Here is a 22,955-nt window from a genome sequence, read left to right as displayed (position 1 = left end):
CCCCAGTCTCAAGTCTTTTGCAGTCTCCAAGAGGTTTTCTTACAAGATTGCCCCGTAATTGGCTCCATTCATCTTCCTATTCACTCTGACCAGCTTCCCTGTCCCTGCTGAAGAGATGCACCCCTCGAGCATGATGCTGCCACCACCATATTTGACAGTGGGGATGGTGTGTTCAGAGTGATGTGCAGTGTTAGTTTTCCGCCACACATAGCGTTTTGCATTTTGGCCAAAAAGTTCCACTTTGGTCTCATCTTACCAGAGCACCTTCTTCCACATGGTTGCTGTGTCCCCCACATGGCTTGTGGCAAACTGCAAACGGGACTTCTTATGCTTTCTGTTAACAATGCCTTTCTTCTTGCCACTCTTCCATAAAGGCCAACTTTGTACAGTGCATGACTAATAGTTGTCCTATGGACAGAGTCTCCCACCTGAGCTGTAGATCTCTGCAGCTCGTCCAGAGTCACCATGGGCCTCTTGACTGCATTTCTGATCAGCGCTCTCCTTGTTCGGCCTGTGAGTTTAGGTGGATGGCCTTGTCTTGGTAGGTGTACAGTTGTGCCATACTCCTTCCATTTCTGAATGATCGCTTGAACAGTGCTCCGTGGGATGTTCAAGGCTTAGGAAATCTTTTTGTAGCCTAAGCCTGCTTTAAATTTCTCAATAACTTGATCCCTGACCTGTCTTGTGTGTTCTTTGGACTTCACGGGGTTGTTGCTCCCAATATTCTCTTAGACAACCTCTGAGGCCCTCACAGAGAAGCTGTATTTGTACTGACATTAGATTACACACAGGTGCACTCTATTTAGTCATTAGCACTCATCAGGCAATGTCTATAGGCAACTGACTGCACTCAGATCAAAGGGGGCCGAATAATTATGCACACACCACTTTGCAGTTATTTATTTGTAAAACATGTTTGGAATCATGTATGATTTTAGTTCCACTTTTCATGTGTACACCACTTTGTGTTGGTCTTTCATGTGGAATTCCAATAAAATTGATTCATGTTTGTGGCAGTAATATGAAAAAAATGTGGAAAACTTCAAGAGGGCCGAATACTTTTGCAACCCACTGTATGGTTGTTGCATTGTATTTCAGTTAGACAATCCATTTTTCATTGGAAGGCAGAAGAACGGATACTTAGGGTCAAAATTTCAGAATGTAATGAAAATACTTACTTCAGTAATAAGAGGCTATTGGATTTAAGCCTGGCAACAATGAAGGGAACACTGTTCTATATTTGTAATTAAAGGCAACATTTATAAAATGAATAAATACAAATAGTACATGGTACATGCATCCTCTTCAAATTATAGTTAGGGAAGAGGAAGGGACATACATGTGATAAAATATGAATAAATATCAATTATGATATAAATCAATACGATTGAAAAGGGTGGAGGTGGCTTAGGTGGACAGAAGACACAGAGTAAAGTTCAAAATTGGATTTTATTTGCACTATGGCAACGTTTTCATGGGATACACAAACAACTTCTTTAGGCCAAGGTTAGTGGTCAAAACCAGGCTGATTTTTACAACAGGCAGTGAAAAGGCCTGATGAAGTGTGTTGTGTACCCCACAAAACGCTTTGCCATAGTGCAATTGAAATCCATTTTGAGGTTGAGGTAAGCTATCTTCAACCTTTTCCATTTTAGTGCTTTTTTAGTGCTTTTTAACTATATTATATCACGTATTTTATTACCTCTTCCTCATCCCTAATTGTATCAAGCACCCTCCTATCGTGGGGTGGATAGCAGCAGCTCTTGACTTACTACACCATATGGGCTCTTTTCCAAGATATTTTACATCCTCTCTCTCTCTACTTGTGCTCTAAATTATGCATATATGAGCAAGCAAAATAACTCAATTTTTTATTATTTCTACTTTCAGTTTTTTTTGTTTTCTTTGCCAACAGCATGTTTGTAATGAAACATTTTATTCAAGAATTTCACATAACTGACAGATTGGCAGTTCAAGGGGGGGAGTCCTGTCACCTCAAGACAAATGTGTTTTTCCTGAAGACCCACAAGACCGCCAGCAGCACCATCATGAACATTCTCTTCCGCTATGGGGAATTCCACAACCTAACTTTTGCCTTGCCACCAGCTCCCTATATCAATTTCTGGTACCCAAACCTCTTCTCAGCCTCTTCTGTGAATGGATTTTCCGAGCAGCAAAATAAAACTTTCAATATCATGTGTCACCATATGCGCTTCAGATATACAGAGGTGAGACCTTCACAAGGTGATTTTATTTATGAGCAGATCTCAGAACCCTGTGAACGGAGTTCTCAGCTGATACCAGGGCAATGTTCTAAAAACTGTAGTTCAAAATCTGTATAGTTAAAAAATCAATTAGCTATATTTGTGCTTGTGGTAAATGTTTGAAAACATGGTTGCAGGAGCCAACATGTCAAACTGCAGATCATTCCATAGAGACTTCCTGTAATGCCTTTTACCTCTGATGCCAGAAACCATCAGCTACTCGTACACACATCCAACTTTTCCAACCATCTACCATTCAACTTTTTGTCGGACGATAAGTTGAAAGTGTGGATGCCTAAATGACCAACAGATAAGAGGCGATTTTCCTGATCCAACTTGCGAATCAGTTATGACGACTATCGGCCAAACGACTTTCAAGTCAGTGCATGTGTACAAATGACTTCTTGTTGTTTGACCAACTAGTATACGTGCAAACATATAGTCGTTTGATCCAGTCCATTATTCCATCCAGTCCATTGTCCATTAGCAAGTTGGTTAAACAACATGTAAATTAGTTTATCGGCCGCTTTGTTGTTCAGTGTGTACAGGGCGATTGAACGACTGGTTGTTTGCTCTTAAAGTCGTTCAAAAGACCAAACCAAACAACTATCAGGCATTAAGTTGGACGTGTGTACACACCTTAAAGGTCTTGATCATTTTAACTCAATCTTTTTGAGTACAGTATGTGTGATTTGCTGTCTCTCTAAGCTTTGCATTGACATACAGTACAAGTATTGGGAGTAGCGATGATTGCAATCTGCTAATTTCACTATGCAAAATTGTGTGGAGTACAATCCATTCATAAATTTCACATCATGTTAAATTATGAAAGCAGCAGCTGTAAACAAATTTCATGTAAATTGCAAAAAAAAAACAAAAAACATTGAGGCAGGGAACACACTTGACTTTCAGTTTTCCGCGCGCGTTTTTCTGCATACTTTTTCTGCACACCAAGTGTGTTTCCATGCAGGAAAACGCGCACGTTTTTTCACAGCAGCTGATGTAAATGATAGAGGAAACTGCCAAAATGTGCAGAGTCATCATGCAGAATGTCAGATTTTTTTCTGCATGCGAACAACACAGTAAGTGTGCACTAGCACATTGATTAACATGAGTTCTCAGTTTTTCTGTGCAGAAAACGCGCACGAAAACAGTCAAGTGTGTTCCCTGCCTCAAGCAAACTTCAGTGGTTAGAGGGAGCTTATAAAAAAAATGTTAAGACCTCTCTGGTTGAACTCGATGGACGTATGTCTTTTTTCAACCCAGATAACTATGTAACTATGACCTTGTAGTTTTTGAGACAATAAGAGATGTATTGGGGTCAGGCTTGGTTACAAACACAGGGGGTTACAGTATTTAAAAAAAACACCAAAATCGCTATAAAAACAAGTGTAACTCACATTGTGGGCCCATGCATACGGGACCCTTTTGCATTAAATCACATCAACAGTATTGTACTAATTTCCAATTAAAGTGCTCAATGCTTAAATATCACCAATTGTTGTACAGAGAGTGTCCGATCTCCTTCCTGACCAGGTTTTGGCATTATGTTGTCATCAGGGGATATTGAGGAAGAGCAAAAATGGGCATTTATATAAGTACTGTACCTTTTAGCTGTAGGTCACGATAGTAAGTTCCCCATCATGTCCGGCATCTCTTTGGCACCCAATTTCCATTGAAGTGGACATGTGACCTCAAGGGGGGTGTTCATCTTGGTGTTTTCTTTTGCAGTTTCCCATCAGGTACTATTGGTTAGTTCTGTGCCTTGGTCACCCATTTGACATGTTCTTTTTGATTGCACCATTGCTTGTTACATTAGTTATTCAGGTTGAAAAAAGACATACGTCCATCAAGTTCAACCAGAAAATAAGTTACAAGACTAGCCCGCAACCTGACATATCACTGTTGATCCAGAGGAAGACAAAAAACCTTAACAGGGCATGGTCCAATTAGCCCCAAAAAGGAACAACTTCCTTTCCGACTCCAGGTGGCAATCAAATAAAATCCCTGGATCAACACCACCAGGCATTACCTAGTAATTATAGCCATGGATGTCTTTCAATGCAAGGAAAGCATCTAATCCACCTTAAAGAGAAACTCCAACCTAGAATTGAACTTTATCCCAATCAGTAGCTGATACCCCCTTTTACATGAGAAATATAATGATTTTTACAAACAGACCATCAGGGGGCGAGGTATTACTGATTTTGTGCTGAAACCCCTCCCACAAGAAGCTCTGGGTACCACGGTACCCCGGGCAAACTGCCACAATGTAACAATGTTCACAGACAGGAAATGGCTGTTCAGAGCTGTCTGTAACGGCCAGAACAGCTAGAAACAGCTACATAACCTGCCCACAGTAACAATGTCACCATGTAATACATGTCAGAATGTGAATCTGGGAGAGGAAAGATTTTACAATGAGCAAACACTGACTAAATCATTTATACATAATTATGGTAAAAAATGAAGCACTTTTTTTACTACATTATTTTCACTGGAGTTCCTCTTTAAATGCAGATTATAGAGTTGAGCCGAAATTTTCGTAATTTCGCATTACTATAATTACGCATGCGAAATTTGCGATTACGATGCGAAATTACGGTAGCGTAATTGCCATTAAAATTGTAATTGAAAATACCGTAAGCGTAATTTTCAACGCGTAATTTCGCGTTTCGTTCATGCCGTAATTTCGCATTAAACGCTACCGTAATTTCGCGTTAAACCGTAACGCTCCGTATAATGTAAAAAAGCCGCCGACTTTAAGGGTTAATAGCAAAGCCCCCTTAAATGCCAAGAGCCTCAAATTTGGAGAATATATTAAGGAGATCAGAAGGAAAAAGAGGAAAAATTTTTTTTTCAAAAAGACCTTATAGTTTTTGAGAAAATCGATGTTAAAGTTTCAAAGGAAAAATGTAAACATTTAAAAACCCGCCGACTTTAACGGTTAATAGCAAAGCCTGCTTAAAGTTTAGGAACACCAAATTCCCAGGGTATATTAAGTGGGTTAAGTGGGAATAAGAGGAAAATTTTTTTTTCAAAAAGACCTTATAGTTTTTGAGAAAATCGATTTTTAAGTTTCAAGGGCGAAAATGTCTTTTAAATGCGACAAATGTCAGGTTTTTTTGCACAGGTAACAATAGTGTATTATTTTCATAGATTCCCCCAAGTGGGAAGAGTTTTACTTACTTCGTTCTGAGTGTGGGAAATATAAAAAAAAACCGACGTGGGGTCCCCCCTCCCAGACCTCTTTAACCCCTTGTCCCCCATGCAGGCTGGGATAGCCAGAATGCGGAGCACCGGCCGCGTGGGGCTCCGCACCCTGACTATACCAGCCCGCATGGTCCATGGATTGGGGGGTCTCGGAAGGGGAGGGGCAGCCAAGCTTTCCCCTCCCCCTCCGAGCCCTTGTCCAATCCAAGGACAAGGGGCTCTTCTCCACCTCCGATGGGCGGTGGAGGTGGAGGCCACGATTTCCTGGGGGGGGGGGTTCATGGTGGAATCTGGGAGTCCCCTTTAAAAAGGGGTCCCCCAGATGCCCACCCCCCCTCCCAGGAGAAATGAGTATAGAGGTACTTGTACCCCTTACCCATTTCCTTTAAGAGTTAAAAGTAAATAAACACACAAACACTTAGAAAAAGTATTTTAATTGAACAAAAAACATAACCACGAAAAAAGTCCTTTAATATTCTTAATTAACCATTAATACTTACCTGTCCCTTTAAATAAATGATCCCTCGAAATAGCCTCGGAAATGTTCTATCAGTTACAATGTAACAAAGTTATTACAATGTAACAACTTTGTTACATTGTAACTACGCCGCACCCGACGTCACTCGCCGCTCAGCCGCCGCATACGTGTCTGCGCTGCACAGACCCGACAGAGCTCTGAGCTATATAGCTCAGAGCTCTCTAAGCATCTTTGAATTTGGGCTCCAAGGAGCCCCATTGATCCTTAGCAGACCAATGGGGTTCCTTCTGATTTGAAGGAACCCCATTGGTCTGCTAAGGACCAATGGGGCTCCTTGGAGCCCAACTTCAAAGATGCTTAGAGAGCTCTGAGCTATATAGCTCAGAGCTCTGTCGGGTCTGTGCAGCGCAGACGCGTATGCGGCGGCTGAGCGGCGAGTGACGTCGGGTGCGGCGTAGTTACAATGTAACAAAGTTGTTACATTGTAGTAACTTTGTTACAGTGTAAGTTACTGATAGAACATTTCCGAGGCTATTTCGAGGGATCATTTATTTAACCACTTCAGCCTACAGCTTCGAAAATCTTATGCATCCAAGCAATGTTCACCTCCCATTCATTCGCTAATAACTTTATCGCTACTTATCAAAATTAATTGATCTATATCTCGTTTTTTCCGCCACTAATTAGGCTTTCTTTAGGTAGTACATTTTGCTAAGAGCCACTTTACTGTAAATACATTTTAACAGGAAGATTAAGATAGAAATGGAAAAAAAACATTATTTCTCAGTTTTTAGCCATTATAGTTTAAAATTAATACATGCTACAGTAATTAAAACCCATGTATTTTATGTGCCCATTTGTCCCGCTTATTACACCATTTAAATTACGTCCCTATCACAATTTATGGCGCCGATATTTTATTTAGAAATAAAGGTGCATTTTTTCAATTTGCGTCGATCACTATTTACAAGCTTATAATTTTAAAAAATGTAATAAGATACTCTCTTGACATGTATATTACAAAAGTTCAGACCCTTAGGTAACTATTTATGTAGTTTTTTTTTTTTTAATTGTAATTTTTTTTATTATTTTTTTTAATACAAAAATGTATTTGGGTAATTTTAGTTTGGGAGGTAAATAGCCAATTTTAGATGTAAAATAATGTATTTTTTATTCAGTACAGGTATGTGGGTGCAGTTTACTATTTGGCCACAAGATGGCCACATTCAAAAAGTTCCTAGATGCGAACGATGTCGCATCTAGGAACTAAAATGAAGAGAAGTTGTTTCCTGGGGGCAGAAATACCACGCTCTCTGATGAGAAAGCGTCGGTATTTCTGCCGGAGACTTGGATCGGTGAATGGGAATTATATTCCCATTCACTGATCGGGGGGGCAGCGGGAGGCAGCGGGGGCGCGCGCGGGCGCGCGCCCGATCGCGCGCACCACACGGCTGCAGCACCACTGCCTATCTGGACGGATATATGCGTCCAGATATTGCGAAGTGGTTAAAGGGACAGGTAAGTATTAATGGTTAATTAAGAATATTAAAGGACTTTTTTTGTGGTTATGTTTTTTGTTCAATTAAAATACTTTTTCTAAGTGTTTGTGTGTTTATTTACTTTTAACTCTTAAAGGAAATGGGTAAGGGGTACAAGTACCTCTATACTTATTTCTCCTGGGAGGGGGGGCGGGCATATCGGGACCCCTTTTTAAAGGGGACTCCCAGATTCCACCATGAACCCCCCCCCAGGAAATCGTGGCCTCCACCTCCACCGCCCATCGGAGGTGGAGAAGAGCCCCTTGTCCTTGGATTGGACAAGGGCTCGGAGGGGGAGGGGAAAGCTTGGCTGTTCAGAGCTGTCTGTAACGGCCAGAACAGCTAGAAACAGCTACATAACCTGCCCACAGTAACAATGTCACCATGTAATACATGTCAGAATGTGAATCTGGGAGAGGAAAGATTTTACAATGAGCAAACACTGACTAAATCATTTATACATAATTATGGTAAAAAATGAAGCACTTTTTTTTACTACATTATTTTCACTGGAGTTCCTCTTTAAATGCAGATTATAGAGTTGAGCGGAAATTTTCGTAATTTCGCATTACTATAATTACGCATGCGAAATTTGCGATTACGATGCGAAATTACGGTAACGTAATTGCCATTAAAATTGTAATTGAAAATACCGTAAGCGTAATTTTCAACGCGTAATTTCGCGTTTCGTTCATGCCGTAATTTCGCATTAAACGCTACCGTAATTTCGCGTTAAACCGTAACGCTCCGTATAATGTAAAAAAGCCGCCGACTTTAAGGGTTAATAGCAAAGCCCCCTTAAATGCCAAGAGCCTCAAATTTGGAGAATATATTAAGGAGATCAGAAGGAAAAAGAGGAAATTTTTTTTTTTCAAAAAGACCTTATAGTTTTTGAGAAAATCGATGTTAAAGTTTCAAAGGAAAAATGTAAACATTTAAAAACCCGCCGACTTTAACGGTTAATAGCAAAGCCTGCTTAAAGTTTAGGAACACCAAATTCCCAGGGTATATTAAGTGGGTTAAGTGGGAATAAGAGGAAAATTTTTTTTTCAAAAAGACCTTATAGTTTTTGAGAAAATCGATTTTTAAGTTTCAAGGGCGAAAATGTCTTTTAAATGCGACAAATGTCAGGTTTTTTTGCACAGGTAACAATAGTGTATTATTTTCATAGATTCCCCCAAGTGGGAAGAGTTTTACTTACTTCGTTCTGAGTGTGGGAAATATAAAAAAAAAACGACGGGGGGGCCCCCCTCCCAGACCTCCTTAACCCCTTGTCCCCCATGCAGGCTGGGATAGCCAGAATGCGGAGCACCGGCCGCGTGGGGCTCCGCACCCTGACTATACCAGCCCGCATGGTCCATGGATTGGGGGGTCTCGGAAGGGAAGGGGCAGCCAAGCTTTCCCCTCCCCCTCCGAGCCCTTGTCCAATCCAAGGACAAGGGGCTCTTCTCCACCTCCGATGGGCGGTGGAGGTGGAGGCCACGATTTCCTGGGGGGGGGGGGGGGTTCATGGTGGAATCTGGGAGTCCCCTTTAAAAAGGGGTCCCCCAGATGCCCACCCCCCTCCCAGGAGAAATGAGTATAGAGGTACTTGTACCCCTTACCCATTTCCTTTAAGAGTTAAAAGTAAATAAACACACAAACACTTAGAAAAAGTATTTTAATAGAACAAAAAACATAACCACGAAAAAAGTCCTTTAATATTCTTAATTAACCATTAATACTTACCTGTCCCTTTAAATAAATGATCCCTCGAAATAGCCTCGGAAATGTTCTATCAGTTACAATGTAACAAAGTTATTACAATGTAACAACTTTGTTACATTGTAACTACGCCGCACCCGACGTCACTCGCCGCTCAGCCGCCGCATACGTGTCTGCGCTGCACAGACCCGACAGAGCTCTGAGCTATATAGCTCAGAGCTCTCTAAGCATCTTTGAATTTGGGCTCCAAGGAGCCCCATTGATCCTTAGCAGACCAATGGGGTTCCTTCTGATTTGAAGGAACCCCATTGGTCTGCTAAGGACCAATGGGGCTCCTTGGAGCCCAAATTCAAAGATGCTTAGAGAGCTCTGAGCTATATAGCTCAGAGCTCTGTCGGGTCTGTGCAGCGCAGACGCGTATGCGGCGACTGAGCGGCGAGTGACGTCGGGTGCGGCGTAGTTACAATGTAACAAAGTTGTTACATTGTAATAACTTTGTTACAGTGTAAGTTACTGATAGAACATTTCCGAGGCTATTTCGAGGGATCATTTATTTAAAGGGACAGGTAAGTATTAATGGTTAATTAAGAATATTAAAGGACTTTTTTTGTGGTTATGTTTTTTGTTCAATTAAAATACTTTTTCTAAGTGTTTGTGTGTTTATTTACTTTTAACTCTTAAAGGAAATGGGTAAGGGGTACAAGTACCTCTATACTCATTTCTCCTGGGAGGGGGGGTGGGCATCTGGGGGACCCCTTTTTAAAGGGGACTCCCAGATTCCACCATGAAACCCCCCCCCAGGAAATCGTGGCCTCCACCTCCACCGCCCATCGGAGGTGGAGAAGAGCCCCTTGTCCTTGGATTGGACAAGGCTCGGAGGGGGAGGGGAAAGCTTGGCTGCCCCTCCCCTTCCGAGACCCCCCAATCCATGGACCATGCGGGCTGGTATAGTCAGGGTGCGGAGCCCTACGCGGCCGGTGCTCCGCATTCTGGCTATCCCAGCCTGCATGGGGGACAAGGGGTTAAAGAGGTCTGGGAGGGGGGACCCCACGTCGTTTTTTTTTTATATTTCCCACACTCAGAACGAAGTAAGTAAAACTCTTCCCACTTGGGGGAATCTATGAAAATAATACACTATTGTTACCTGTGCAAAAAAAATGGCATTTTCCGCATTTAAAAGACATTTTTGCCCTTGAAACTTAAAAATCGATTTTCTCAAAAACTATAAGGTCTTTTTGAAAAAAAATGTTTTCCTCTTATTCCCACTGATCCCCTTAATATACCCTAGGAATTTGGTGTTCCTAAACTTTAAGCAGGCTTTGCTATTAACCGTTAAAGTCGGCGGGTTTTTAAATGTATACATTTTTACTTTGAAACTTTAACATCGATTTTCTCAAAAACTATAAGGTCTTTTTGAAAAAAAAAAATTTCCTCTTATTCCTTCTGATCTCCTTAATATATTCTCCAAATTTGAGGCTCTTAGCATTTAAGGGGGCTTTGCTATTAACCCTTAAAGTCGGCGGCTTTTTTTATACTATACGGAGCGTTACGGTTTAACGCGAAATTACGGTAGCGTTTAATGCGAAATTACGGCATGAACAAATACCCATTGTAACGCGAAAATTACGCGTACGCGAAATTTTGCGAAATCCTTCTTCATTACGATTATGTACTTACGCCTATAATCGTAATTACACTAATTACGCGAAATTTCGTGAAATCGTAATTACGTCATTACGCTCATCTCTATGCAGATATAGAATTTGCTATAACTACTCCCTGTGGTAATACATTTCATACTTAAATCACTACGCTGTCGGCGTTTAGTCAATCGATTGTATAAATCGTTATTAAAATATAAAATAGTCCAAATATAGTCCTGAAATAGTGGGAGGAGTTTTAGACTATGATGTACGCCCAACTTTTGAGTTTCGTTTTTCATGGGTTTCTCACAGTTCTGGTTTAAACATGCAAACGTAGATCAATTTGTAAAAATATTAATTTAATATCAAATAAATATAACAATATATCAAAACAATATAAAATTGTACTTTTGATTCAAACAAACTCTTTCTTAAGGTTATTCTTACAATGAGCTGGATAACACAACTTATATTAATCAGTTAGCAAACAAACAAAGCAATATTGCAACAGGATCTGGATAGGATGGCTATATGGGCACATACATGGCAGATGAAATTCAATGTTGAAAAATGTAAAGTCATGCATTTTGGTCGTACCAATGGTCTAGCACCATACAAAATAAATGGGATACAGTTGGGGACATCAAACTTGGAGAAGGACTTAGGAGTACTCATCGACAACAAGTTAAATAATCGTACTCAATGCCAAGCCGCTGCAGCTAAAGCGAACAAAATTTTGGGATGCATTAAAAGGGATATAAAAACTCGAGATGCTAGCATAATATTGCCCCTGTTTAACTCTCTAGTAAGGCCACATCTGGAATATGGAATTCAGTTCTGGGCACCACATTACAAAAAAGATATTGCAGTTTTAGAGCAGGTGCAGAGACGAGCTACAAAATTGATACGTGGGATGGAAGGTCTCGCTTACCAAGAAAGGTTAGATAAACTGGGCTTATTTAGTCTAGAGAAAAGACGCCTTAGAGGAGATCTAATTAACATGTATAAATACATCAGAGGGCAATATAATAGCTTGGCGGATGAGCTTTTTGTCCCTAGGCCTTCTCAAAGGACTAGAGCAGGGCTTTTCAACCTGTGGTACGCGTACCACCAGTGGTACTTTGCTGTTGGCCAGGTGGTACATTCCAAGTTTGTCTGCTACTTAATTGCCCACCTGCCGCTTGTCCTGGTCCTGTCCTGCCTCCACAAAGTTTGGCTACCCCTCACTCGCTCTTCCGCCTCCCCACCATTGCCTCCTGCTATTCCCCTACCATATGCCCCCCTCCCTTTCTTAAAGTGTACCTGTAAGAAAAAAGTGCCCTAGGAGGAGGAAGCCTCTTGATCCAAAAGAGGCTTCCCCCTTCCTCCCCTGTAGAGGGGATCCAGTGCTGGAACCCCTCGAAGTTCTCCTTGTTGGTGTGAGTGTATGCGCAGTAGCGGCTCTCCGCTCGGGCTCCTCTGGACACAGCCGAGCCTGATCTGGTCAGATCTATTGTGCTGGCACACTGGTGGTACTTCAAATTTTTCAGGTGATAAAAGTGGTACAATGAGTGAAAACATTGAAAAGCCCTGGACTAGAGGACATGATCTGCGCATGGAGGAACAAACGTTTTAGCTATTTATTTAGGAAAGGGTTCTTTACAGTAAGAGTGATTAAGATGTGGAATGCATTGCCACAGGAAGTCGTTATGGCAAACTCTATACCTGCATTTAAAGGGGGCTTAGATGCTTTCCTTGCGTTGAAAGACATCCATGGCTACAATTACTAGGTTATGCCTAATGATGTTGATCCAGGGATTTTATCTGATTGCCATTAGAGTTGGGCCGAACGGTTCGCCTGTGAACGGTTCCATGCAAACTTCAGTGGTTCGTGTTCGCGTCCCGCAGGCGAAGTTTTGCGGAAGTTCGGTTCGCCCCATAATGCACCATGAGGGTCAACTTTGACCCTCTACATCACAGTCAGCAGGCCCAGTGTAGCCAATTAGGCTACACTAGCCCCTGGAGCCACTCCCCCCCTAATAAAAGGCAGGCAGCGGCGGCCATTAAGCTCACTCGTGTGCCTGCGTTAGTGAGAGTAGGGCGAGCTGCTGCAGACTGTCTCTCATAGGGAAAGATTAGTTAGGCTTAGCTTGTTCCTGGCTGCATACCTGTTCTGTTCAGTGAGCCCACCATACCTGTTCTGTTCAGTGAGCCCACTGGATACCTGCATACCTGTTCAGTGAACCTGCCACTGCATACCTGTTCTGTGAACCCACCACTGCATACCTGTACTGTGAACCCACCACTGCATACCTGTTCAGTGAACCCACCACTGCATACCTGTTCAGTGAACCTGCCACTGCATACCTGTTCAGTGAACCCACCACTGCATACCTGTTCAGTGAACCCACCACTGCATACCTGTTCTGTTCAGTGAACCTGCCACTGCATACCTGTTGTGTTCAGTGAACCCGCCACTGTATACCTGTTCTGTTCAGTGAACCTGCCACTGTATACCTGTTCTGTTCAGTGAACCTGCCACTGTATACCTGTTCTGTTCAGTGAACCCGCCACTGTATACCTGTTCTGTGAACCTGCCACAGCATACCTGTTCTGTGAACCCACCACTGCATACCTGTTCTGTTCAGTGAACCCACCACTGCATACTTGTTCTGTTCAGTGAACCCGCCACTGTATACCTGTTCTGTTCAGTGAACCTGCCACTGTATACCTGTTCTGTGAACCTGCCACTGCATACCTGTTCAGTGAACCCACCACTGCATACCTGTTCTGTTCAGTGAACCCGCCACTGCATACCTGTTGTGTTCAGTGAACCCGCCACTGTATACCTGTTCTGTTCAGTGAACCTGCCACTGTATACCTGTTCTGTACAGTGAACCCGCCACTGTATACCTGTTCTGTGAACCTGCCACTGCATACCTGTTGTGTTCAGTGAACCCGCCACTGCATACCTGTTCAGTGAACCCGCCACTGCATACCTGTTCTGTTCAGTGAACCCGCCACTGCATACCTGTGCAGTTAAGTGAACCCACCCACCTACGTGAGTGCACGCAGTGTGATATACCACTCTGTGCATACCCGATATGGACAAAACAGGTAGAGGAAGAGGTAGTTCCAGAGCCAGAGGAAGGCCACCCGGCAGGTCTGTGCGAGGTCGTGTAAATGTAATTTCGTGTGGACCTGGCCCACAGTACAGTGCTCGGAAGAAGGCACGTCCCATCACCTCCCAAGATTGTCAGGACGTGGTTGAGTATTTAGCGACACAGAACACCTCATCTTGCTCAGCCACCAGCGCTACTACTAGCACCACTTCCGCTGCATTTGACACTTCACAAGAATTATTTAGTGGTGAAATCACTGATGAACAGCCATTGTTGTTACAGCCAGATGAATTTCCACCAACTCATATGTCTGAGTTACGCAGCAACACTATGGATGTAATGTGTAAGGAGAATGAAGGACCTACTGATGGTGCATGTTTGGATTTTTCTGAGGCAAGCGAAGCTGGGCAGGATGATTACGATGATGACGATGATACGGATCCTCTGTATGTTCCCAATAGAGGAGATGAAGAGGGAGACAGTTCAGAGGGGGAGTCAGAGAGTAGTAGGAGGAGAGAAGTTGCTGAAAGAAGCTGGGGCAGCTCTTCGTCAGAAACAGCTGGTGGCAGTGTCCGGCACCATGTATCGCCACCTATGTACAGCCAGCCAACTTGCCCTTCAGCATCAGCTGCTGAGGTCCCCATAGTGCCCACATCCCAGGGTGGCTCAGCGGTGTGGACATTTTTTAATGTGTGTGCCTCAGATCGGAGCAAAGCCATCTGTTCGCTCTGCCAACAAAAATTGAGCCGTGGAAAGGCCAACACTCACGTAGGGACAAGTGCCTTACGAAGGCACCTGGAGAAAAGGCACAAACAGCAATGGGATGGCCACCTGAGCAAAAGCAGCAGCAGCACACAAAAGAAAAGTCACCCTCCTTCTCCTCTTCCTCCTTCAGGTGCATCATCTGCTTCTGCCGCTTTCTCCCTTGCACCTTCACAGGCACCCTCCTCCACTCCGCCTCTGCCCTTGAGCGCTTTCGTGCTCCTCTGCCCACAGCAGCAGTCAGGTGTCCGTGAAGGAAATGTTTGAGCGGAAGAAGCCAATTTCGGCCAGTCACCCCCTTGCCCGGCGTCTGACAGCTGGTGTGACGGAACTGTTAGCTCGCCAGCTGTTACCATACCGGCTGGTGGACTCTGAGGCCTTCCGTAAATTTGTGGCCATCGGGACACCGCAGTGGAAGATGCCAGGCCGCACTTATTTTTCTAGAAAGGCCATACCCCAACTGCACCGTGAAGTTGAGAGGCAAGTGGTGTCATCTCTTGCGAAGAGCGTTGGGTCAAGGGTACACCTGACCACGGATGCCTGGTCTGCCAAGCACGGGCAGGGCCGCTACATTACGTACACAGCCCATTGGGTCAACCTGGTGAACGATGGCAAGCAGGGTGCAGCGGACCAAATTGTGACACCTCCACGGCTTGCAGGCAGGCCTCCTGCCACCTCCTCTCCTCCTGCTACATGCTCTTCGCTGTCCTCCTCCTCCTTGGCTGAGTGGCAGTTCTCCTCTCCAGCTACACAGCCCCAGCTCCGCAGGGCCTATGCTGCATGCCAGGTACGACGGTGTCACGCCATCTTAGACATGTCTTGCCTCAAAGCGGAGAGTCACACTGGAGCAGCTCTCCTGGCTGCTCTTAAGAAACAAGTGGATGAGTGGCTGACGCCGCACCACCTGGAGATTGGCAACGTGGTGTGCGACAACGGCAGCAATCTGCTTGCCGCTTTGCATATGGGGAAGCTGACACACATACCCTGCATGGCACATGTCATGAATCTAGTTGTTCAAAGATTTGTGTCAAAGTACCCTGGCTTAGCGGATGTCCTGAAGCAGACCAGGAAGTTCTGTGGGCATTTGAGGCGGTCTTACACAGCCATGGCACGCTTTGCGGAAATTCAGTGGAAAAACAACTTGCCGGTGAGACGCCTGATTTGCGATAGCCCGACTCGCTGGAATTCGACCCTGCTCATGTTCTCCCGCCTGCTAGAACAGAAGAAAGCCGTCACCCAGTACCTCTACAACTACAGTAGAATGAAACAGTCTGGGAAGATGGGGATGTTCTGGCCCGACAACTGGACACTGATGAGAAATGCATGCAGGCTCATGCGGCTGTTTGAGGAGGTGACCAACCTGGTGAGCCGCAGTGAAAGCACCATCAGCGACTTGATTCCCTACGCTTACTTCTTGGAGCGTGCTGTGCGTAGAGTGGCGGATGAAGCTGCGAATGAGCGTGACCAGGAACAGTTACGGCAGGAACAGGCATGGGACCAATTTTAATCAGACCCAGCTGTTTCCTCAACACCTGTGGCAGCACAGAGGGGGGAGGAGGAGGAAGAAGAGAAGTCGTGTGCAGAAGACGAGTCAGACTCAGAGGATGATGAGCAAGGTGTTTCTTTGGGGGAGGAGGGGACGGCGGCAGGAGAACAACCGCAGCAGGCATCGCAGGGGGCTTGTGCTGCTCAACCTTCCCGTGGTATTGTTCGCGGCTGGGGGGAGGAGGTTGACTTACGTGACATCACTCAGGAAGAGCAAGAGGAGATGCATGGTACATCTGGATCCGGCTTTGTGCAGATGTCGTCTTTTATGCTGTCCTGCCTGTTGAGGGACCCCATATAAAAAACCTCAAGGGGAATGAGCTGTACTGGGTGGCCACACTACTAGACCCTCGGTACAGGCACAAAGTGGCGGACCTGTTACCAACTCACCTGAAGGTGGAAAGGATGCAGCACATGCAGAACAAGCTGTCAACTATGCTTTACAATGCCTTTAAGGGTGATGTGACAGCACAACGCCAGCAAGGTACCACTGCCACTAATCCTCCTCCCGTGTCCACGCAGTCAAAGACAGGACGCTCCAGCGATCTCATGGTGATGTCGGACATGCGGACGTTCTTTAGTCCAACGCCTCGCCGTAGCCCTTCCGGATCCACCCTCCACCAACGCCTGGAACGGCAGGTAGCCGACTACCTGGCCTTAAGTGTGGATGTAGACACTGCTGTGAACAGCGATGAGGAACCCTTGAACTACTGGGTGTGCAGGCTTGACCTGTGGCCAGAGCTGTCCCAATTTGCCATCCAACTTCTCTCCTGCCCTGCCGCAAGCGTCCTGTCAGAAAGGACCTTCAGTGCAGCTGGAGGCATTGTCACTGAGAAGAGAAGTCACCTAAGTCACAAAACTGTTAAGTACCTCACCTTTATCAAAATGAATGAGGCATGGATCCCGGAGGGCTGCTACCCGCCCCAAGACTAAGTCAGTCCCCGCACACACAGCATCTCTGCCTGCACGCCGTGTGACTGGCTGCCTGGCCTGCCCCAAGAAGACTAAGTCGCTCCCAGTCCGTCGACACAGCATGTCTGCCTGCAGGCCGCTTGACTACCTTCTCCGCCACCACCAACAGGGTCCGGGACTCCAGGCGGATTGCTGAATTTTTTAGGCCGCTGCTAGTAGCGGCCGCTGTAATAATTTTTCTGGTGCGTGTACATGACTGCCTAATTTTTCTGGCTGCACTGCGGGCAGCTGCAACAACAAAAGAAGAGGCATGTACATGCGCCCATTCCCCTTCGTGATTATTACCTTGCCGTGGTGAAGGGGCTTGCGTATCACAATGAAGCAATGACCGGCGCCTAAATGAGTGTCTCGGGGGGCACACCCACGATAATAAGGTCGTTGCCTCATTGTGGTCAGACCAAATTTGATCAGCTGGACAGTCACTGTTCTGTCATTCAGCTACATCAGCCAGGCAACCATATGGGCTGTAAAGCCACCAAAACCTGCACTCTCGCCATGGTGCGCACCAGTCCAGCACGGCCGTCACTACACAAACAGCTGTTTGCGGTGCGTTACAGTGAGTGAGTTTGGTGTGTCAGTGTGAAGCAGTACCTTAATTACACTACCTGATTGATGTATACACATGCAAGATGTTTTAAAGCACTTTAGGCCTCCAATTTAGCATTTAAGGGGCTTGATTCACAAAGCGGTGCTAACTGTTAGCACGCCTGTGAAAACCCCCTTAGCACGTCTAAACAAGCTTTTCGCGCATAAAACTTTACGCGCGCAAAACTTTATGTGTACTGCACAGAGCGCAGGGCGCACCGCGCGAAGTGCCCATTAAAGCCTATGGGACTTAGCGCGCGTAAAACTTTGCGCGCGTAAAACTTTACGCGCGCAAAGTTATCGCATGATCTGATTGAGAAATCCGGTGCTAACCTACTTAGCACCCTGGTTAGCGCGTCTAAAGACTTTAAACGTGCTAAGTAGGTTAGCACCGCTTTGTGAATCAAGCCCAATGGGATTTCTGCCCTTAAAACGCTGCTTTGCGTCAAATCCAGATTTTTCCCGGGGACTTTTGGCAAGTATCCCACTCCTCCACCTGGGGGTCCAGGTGTTAGACCCCTTGAAACATCTTTTCCATAACTTTTGTGGCCAGCATAATCTTTTTTTTTTTTCAAAGTTCGCATCCCCATTGAAGTCTATTGCGGTTCGCAAACTTTTCCGCGAACCGAACCTTACGCGGAAGTTCGCGAACCCGGTTCGCGAACCTAAAATCCGAGGTTCGGCCCCACTCTAATTGCCATCTGGAGTCGGGAAGGAATTTTTCCATGCCTTGTGGGGGGTTTTTTGCCTTCCGCTGGATCAACAGGGATATGTGAGGGAGCAGGCTGGAGTTGTACTTTGTACTGGTTGAACTCGATGGACGTATGTCTTTTTTCAACCAAAATAACTATGTAACTATGTAATATTATATGTATTAACCATAAAACGCAGGGTTGAACCATTCAGCAGCTAATTTAACTATAGTGCATAGCTATGACGCAGCAAATATGGCCACCAGGCGTTGTCCCCATACACTCTATAATTACTCTGTCTGCGATTTACTGTATGCTAGTTTATAAGACGGTATAAGACAAATTGGGACTAGTCTGAACTACTTTAGCAACAATAAATGACCATAAATTAGCACAAACTGAATTAGGTGTGGTCCTGTTTGTGACACAGCAACATACCAAGGCTTATGGGAGGAAGTTTAAAGTCTAGCTTTTATCAAAAACAAGTTATGGAATTCACAGCCAGCGATCACAGAACTATTGATTGTGTTAATCTATAAAAAAATAGACCCATTGTAAATGGGTTTTATATCAAAAACACAGAGTGAAAACTTTCTGTGCACTGAAATAACTCACTCCCCTTGGCTATAAATGACTATAATTTAAGAAAAACAATTGATAAATCAAATGTTCAGATAGCCGTGCTGTGAATAACAATATCAATAAATAAAAACCCTTTCATAATTACCAGTAATGGAGTCTTTATGGGCGTGTTTTTAAAATGAAAGCCATGAGGATGGATGACTCTCAGATGATTCTGTCTGTCTGATCTGTCCATGATGTGTCACCTCTCCATTTTTATTCACCTTATTATCTACCATATTTGACCATAGCTTAGTGACTGGCCATTCCACAAAATAATGGTCTGTAACAAAGATTATCCTTCAGTTAATCATAAGGCAGTGGGAGTGTCCAGAGAAAAAAAAAATACATTCCTTAAATGAATACTGTAGGGGGTCGGGGGAAAATGAGTTGAAGTTACCCGGGGCTTCTAATGGTCCCCCTGCAGACATCCTGTGCCCATGCAGCCACTCACCGATGCTCCGGCTCCGCCTCCGGTTCACTTCTGGAATTTCAGACTTTAAAGTCTGAAAACCACTGCGCCTGCGTTGCCATGTCCTCGCTTCCCCTGATGTGGGGCATGGCGCAGACACAGACCATACTGGGACTGCGCAGTACGCTCCTGGTGAAATCAGCGGGAGCGAGGACAGGGCAACACAGGCGCAGTGGTTTTCAGACTTTAAAGTCTGAAATTCCAGAAGTGAACCGGAGGCGGGGCCAGAGCATCGGTGAATGGCTGCGCGGGCACAGGATGTCTGCGGGGGACCATTAGAAGCCCCGGGTAAGTTCAACTCATTTTCCCCCGACCCCGCTGCAGTATCCCTTTAAGGAATCTATTTTTTTTTCCTCTGGACACTCCCACTGCCTTATGATTAACTGAAGGATAATCTTTGTTACAGACCATTAGAAGCCCCGGGTAAGTTCAACTCATTTTTCCCTGGCCCCCCTACAGTATCCCTTTAACTTGTAGTGTTTTGCCATCACCAGTAAGTATCCTCCTTGGCTCATCAATAATGTATGCTGTCATATGGTATTCTTCCAGCAGGTGGCGTTGTGGCTCACATTTATAAGATGAATGGCCTTGCCCAATTGTTACTATAGAAAAAAAACATGCTTGTTTGATGGATTAAGGATAATTATTGGGTATACAAGAGTTTAGATACTATACATGTCTGCTCAGAATCAGTTGGTCTTATCAAAAAGTGACAATTATCATGTGTTTCTATGGCTGCGTTCACCCATAAATCTGTACATATGCGGTCCATTTCAGTCCTGTCAGTTTTGTATTAGTTAAAAAGTGTACACTCCTGGTCTGGTCCAGTCCTATCAGTTTTGTAAATGTTTCTATGGCTGTGTTCATACATAAAAGGTGTACATTTGCGGGCAGTCAGGTAATATAGATATAGATATAGATACATAGATACATATATATATATATATATATATATATATATATATACACACACACACACACACACAAACATCACTTCCTGGTTAGCGGCCATGTTTTTTGTTTGTAAACACTGCCTAAAACTGGTGATTAAAAGCCAGGATCACGGCGAAAACAGCAAATAGGGACCCAGGAGATCACAGTGACTCGATTGGTATGTTTTTTATTGTACAAATTGGACAGTACAGATCCTCTTTAAGTATGCTTTAAAGAGACTCTGAAGTCTCGCAAAATACAGGTTTTTCTTTTAAAAACCTCTTTAACATCAATGCCCTAACTGAAACGCCGCATCCTCGTGGCTGAACACTAAATAAATCACCCCAAACTCCCGGAGCAAAAATCCACGACTTTCCTGGTCGTGGATTTTGCTGCCTGTGGAGGCAGAGCTTGGGGCTGTAGCTCTGCCTCCATGCGGGTCAATCTGCACTGATTGCCGCCTCTCCCCCGCCCCTCTGAGTGAAAGAAGACTGAGAGAGGCGGGGAGAGGCGGCGATTAGCGCAGATGGACGTGAGTAGAGGCAGAGCTACAGCCCAAAGTTCTGCCTCTACACAGATGCGCTACCCGCAATGTACCCTGGTGAGTTTGGGGTGATTTATTAAGTGTTCAGCCACGGGGATGCAGAGTTTCAGTAAGGGCATTATTATTATTATTATTTAGTATTTATATAGCGCCGACATATTACGCAGCGCTGTACAGTGTATATATACATATCTTGTCACTTGTCGCATTGATGTTAAAGAGGTTTTTTAAAAGAAAAATATGTATTTTGAGAGACTTCAGTCTCTCTTTAAGTAAAAGTTGGCTTTAAGAAATGTACTTAGATGTATTGGCCCAATGTAGTATGACGATACATATATTTAATAGTGAATATATTAATGCCATAATACATACAATTACCCTGAAGTTCTTTTTGTCATGGATCTTAATTCAAGATTGGTTTCATTGACAGGTTGAAAAAGTGATGTCAAATGATACATTTTACTTCACCGTGTTGCGAAACCCAGTCACACAGATGGAATCATCGTTTTCATACTTTAAAGGCTTCAGTACATTCAGAAAGTGCAAAAGCTTGGAAGACTTCCTTGAAAATGCCGATGAATATTATGATGCTAACAGAACTGGCAGCTATTTTGCTAAGAACTGCCAGACTTTTGATCTTGGATTTAATCACAATGGACCTAACACCACAAAAAACATAGAGCTGATATGTGAGGAAGTAGGCAAGATCTTTCATTTGGTGCTGATCGCAGAGTACTTTGATGAGTCCCTCATTCTTTTGAAGGAAGCTCTCTGTTGGTCATATGAGGATGTCCTGTCCTTTCCACTGAACAAGAGAAGTAATACCACTAAGAAAGCCCTCTCTTTGGAAAGACAAGAAAAGATAAAACATTGGAACAACTTGGACTGGCAGTTGTATTCCTATTTCAACCGTTCCTTCTGGAAGCATGTAGAGAGGTTTGGCCAGGAACAAATGGACTACGAGATACAGAAATTACAGAGGAAAAGGGATGAGATGGCTAAAATTTGTTTACAAGATGAAGTTGATCCTAATCAGTTACAGGACAAATCATTGATGCCATATCAGTCTGGATTAGCCAGGATCCTCGGATACAACCTAAAGCCTGACCTTCCTTCAAGATACAAACTCCTGTGCCAGAGACTTGTCACGCCAGAGCTCCAGTACAGTTACCTGTTATATAACACCATAAAAGAGAAAGCTCCTACTGATGTAACAATAACAACAAAACCTGAAGGTTAATGAATGGGAAGCTGTACCAGAATATGTCAAAATTGATTTTATCATTATTATTATTTTACTGAAGTTCACGATCACGATTTGTTCTTAAAGGACAACTGTAGGTAGGCTGCCATGTTTTTTTGCCTTTTGTGCAACACCAGTTGCCTGGCTGTCCTGCTGATCCTCTGTCTCTAATACTTTTAGCCTTAGAACAAGCATGCAGCAGATCAAGTGTTTCCGACATTAATGTTGGAACTGACGAGATTAACTGCATGCTTGTTTCTAGTGTGATTCAAACACTACTGCAGCCAAATAGATCAGCAGGGCTGCCAGACAACTGGTATTGTTTAACCACTTAAGGACCACAGTCTTTTCGCCCCTTAAAGAGACTCTGTAACATTAAAAAGATCCCCTGGGGGGTACTCACCTCGGGTGGGGGAAGCCTCCGGATCCTAATGAGGCTTCCCACGCCGTCCTCTGTCCCACGGGGGTCTCGCTGCAGCCCTCCGAACAGCCGGCGACTGTGCCGACTGTCAGTTCAATATTTACCTTTGCTGGCTCCAGCGGAGGCGCTGTGGCGACTTTCGGCACGGAAATAGACGGAAATACCCGATCTCCGTCGGGTCCGCTCTACTGCGCAGGCGCCGGAAACTTGCGCCTGCGCAGTAG

The 22,955-nt window shown here is 44.4% G+C and overlaps 1 protein-coding gene across 1 annotated transcript; it reads left to right on the top strand.

The window, feature by feature from the left end:
• The first annotated feature begins 2,006 nt into the window (after positions 1-2,006).
• Positions 2,007-22,659, top strand: LOC137570491 (galactose-3-O-sulfotransferase 2-like). The gene is made up of 2 exons (XM_068279164.1): positions 2,007-2,228; positions 21,498-22,659. Exons 1-2 carry the CDS (start codon positions 2,049-2,051, stop codon positions 22,305-22,307), a joined length of 990 nt encoding a protein of 329 aa, XP_068135265.1. The 5' UTR covers positions 2,007-2,048; the 3' UTR covers positions 22,308-22,659.
• Positions 22,660-22,955: the final 296 nt, after the last annotated feature.

Source organism: Hyperolius riggenbachi, chromosome 4 (genome assembly GCF_040937935.1).
Source record: "Hyperolius riggenbachi isolate aHypRig1 chromosome 4, aHypRig1.pri, whole genome shotgun sequence".
Lineage (NCBI taxonomy): Eukaryota > Metazoa > Chordata > Amphibia > Anura > Hyperoliidae > Hyperolius > Hyperolius riggenbachi.
Note: the sequence above shows the minus strand (reverse complement) of the source record. Positions and strands in the feature narration are given on the sequence as shown.

Bases quoted from the DNA above. Each gene is read 5' to 3' on its own strand.
- LOC137570491 (XM_068279164.1), top strand. From the start codon at position 2,049: ATGAACATTCTCTTCCGCTATGGGGAATTCCACAACCTAACTTTTGCC. The intron at 2,229-21,497 runs GTGAGACCTTCA...TTTCATTGACAG, and splicing joins TGCGCTTCAGATATACAGAG to GTTGAAAAAGTGATGTCAAA.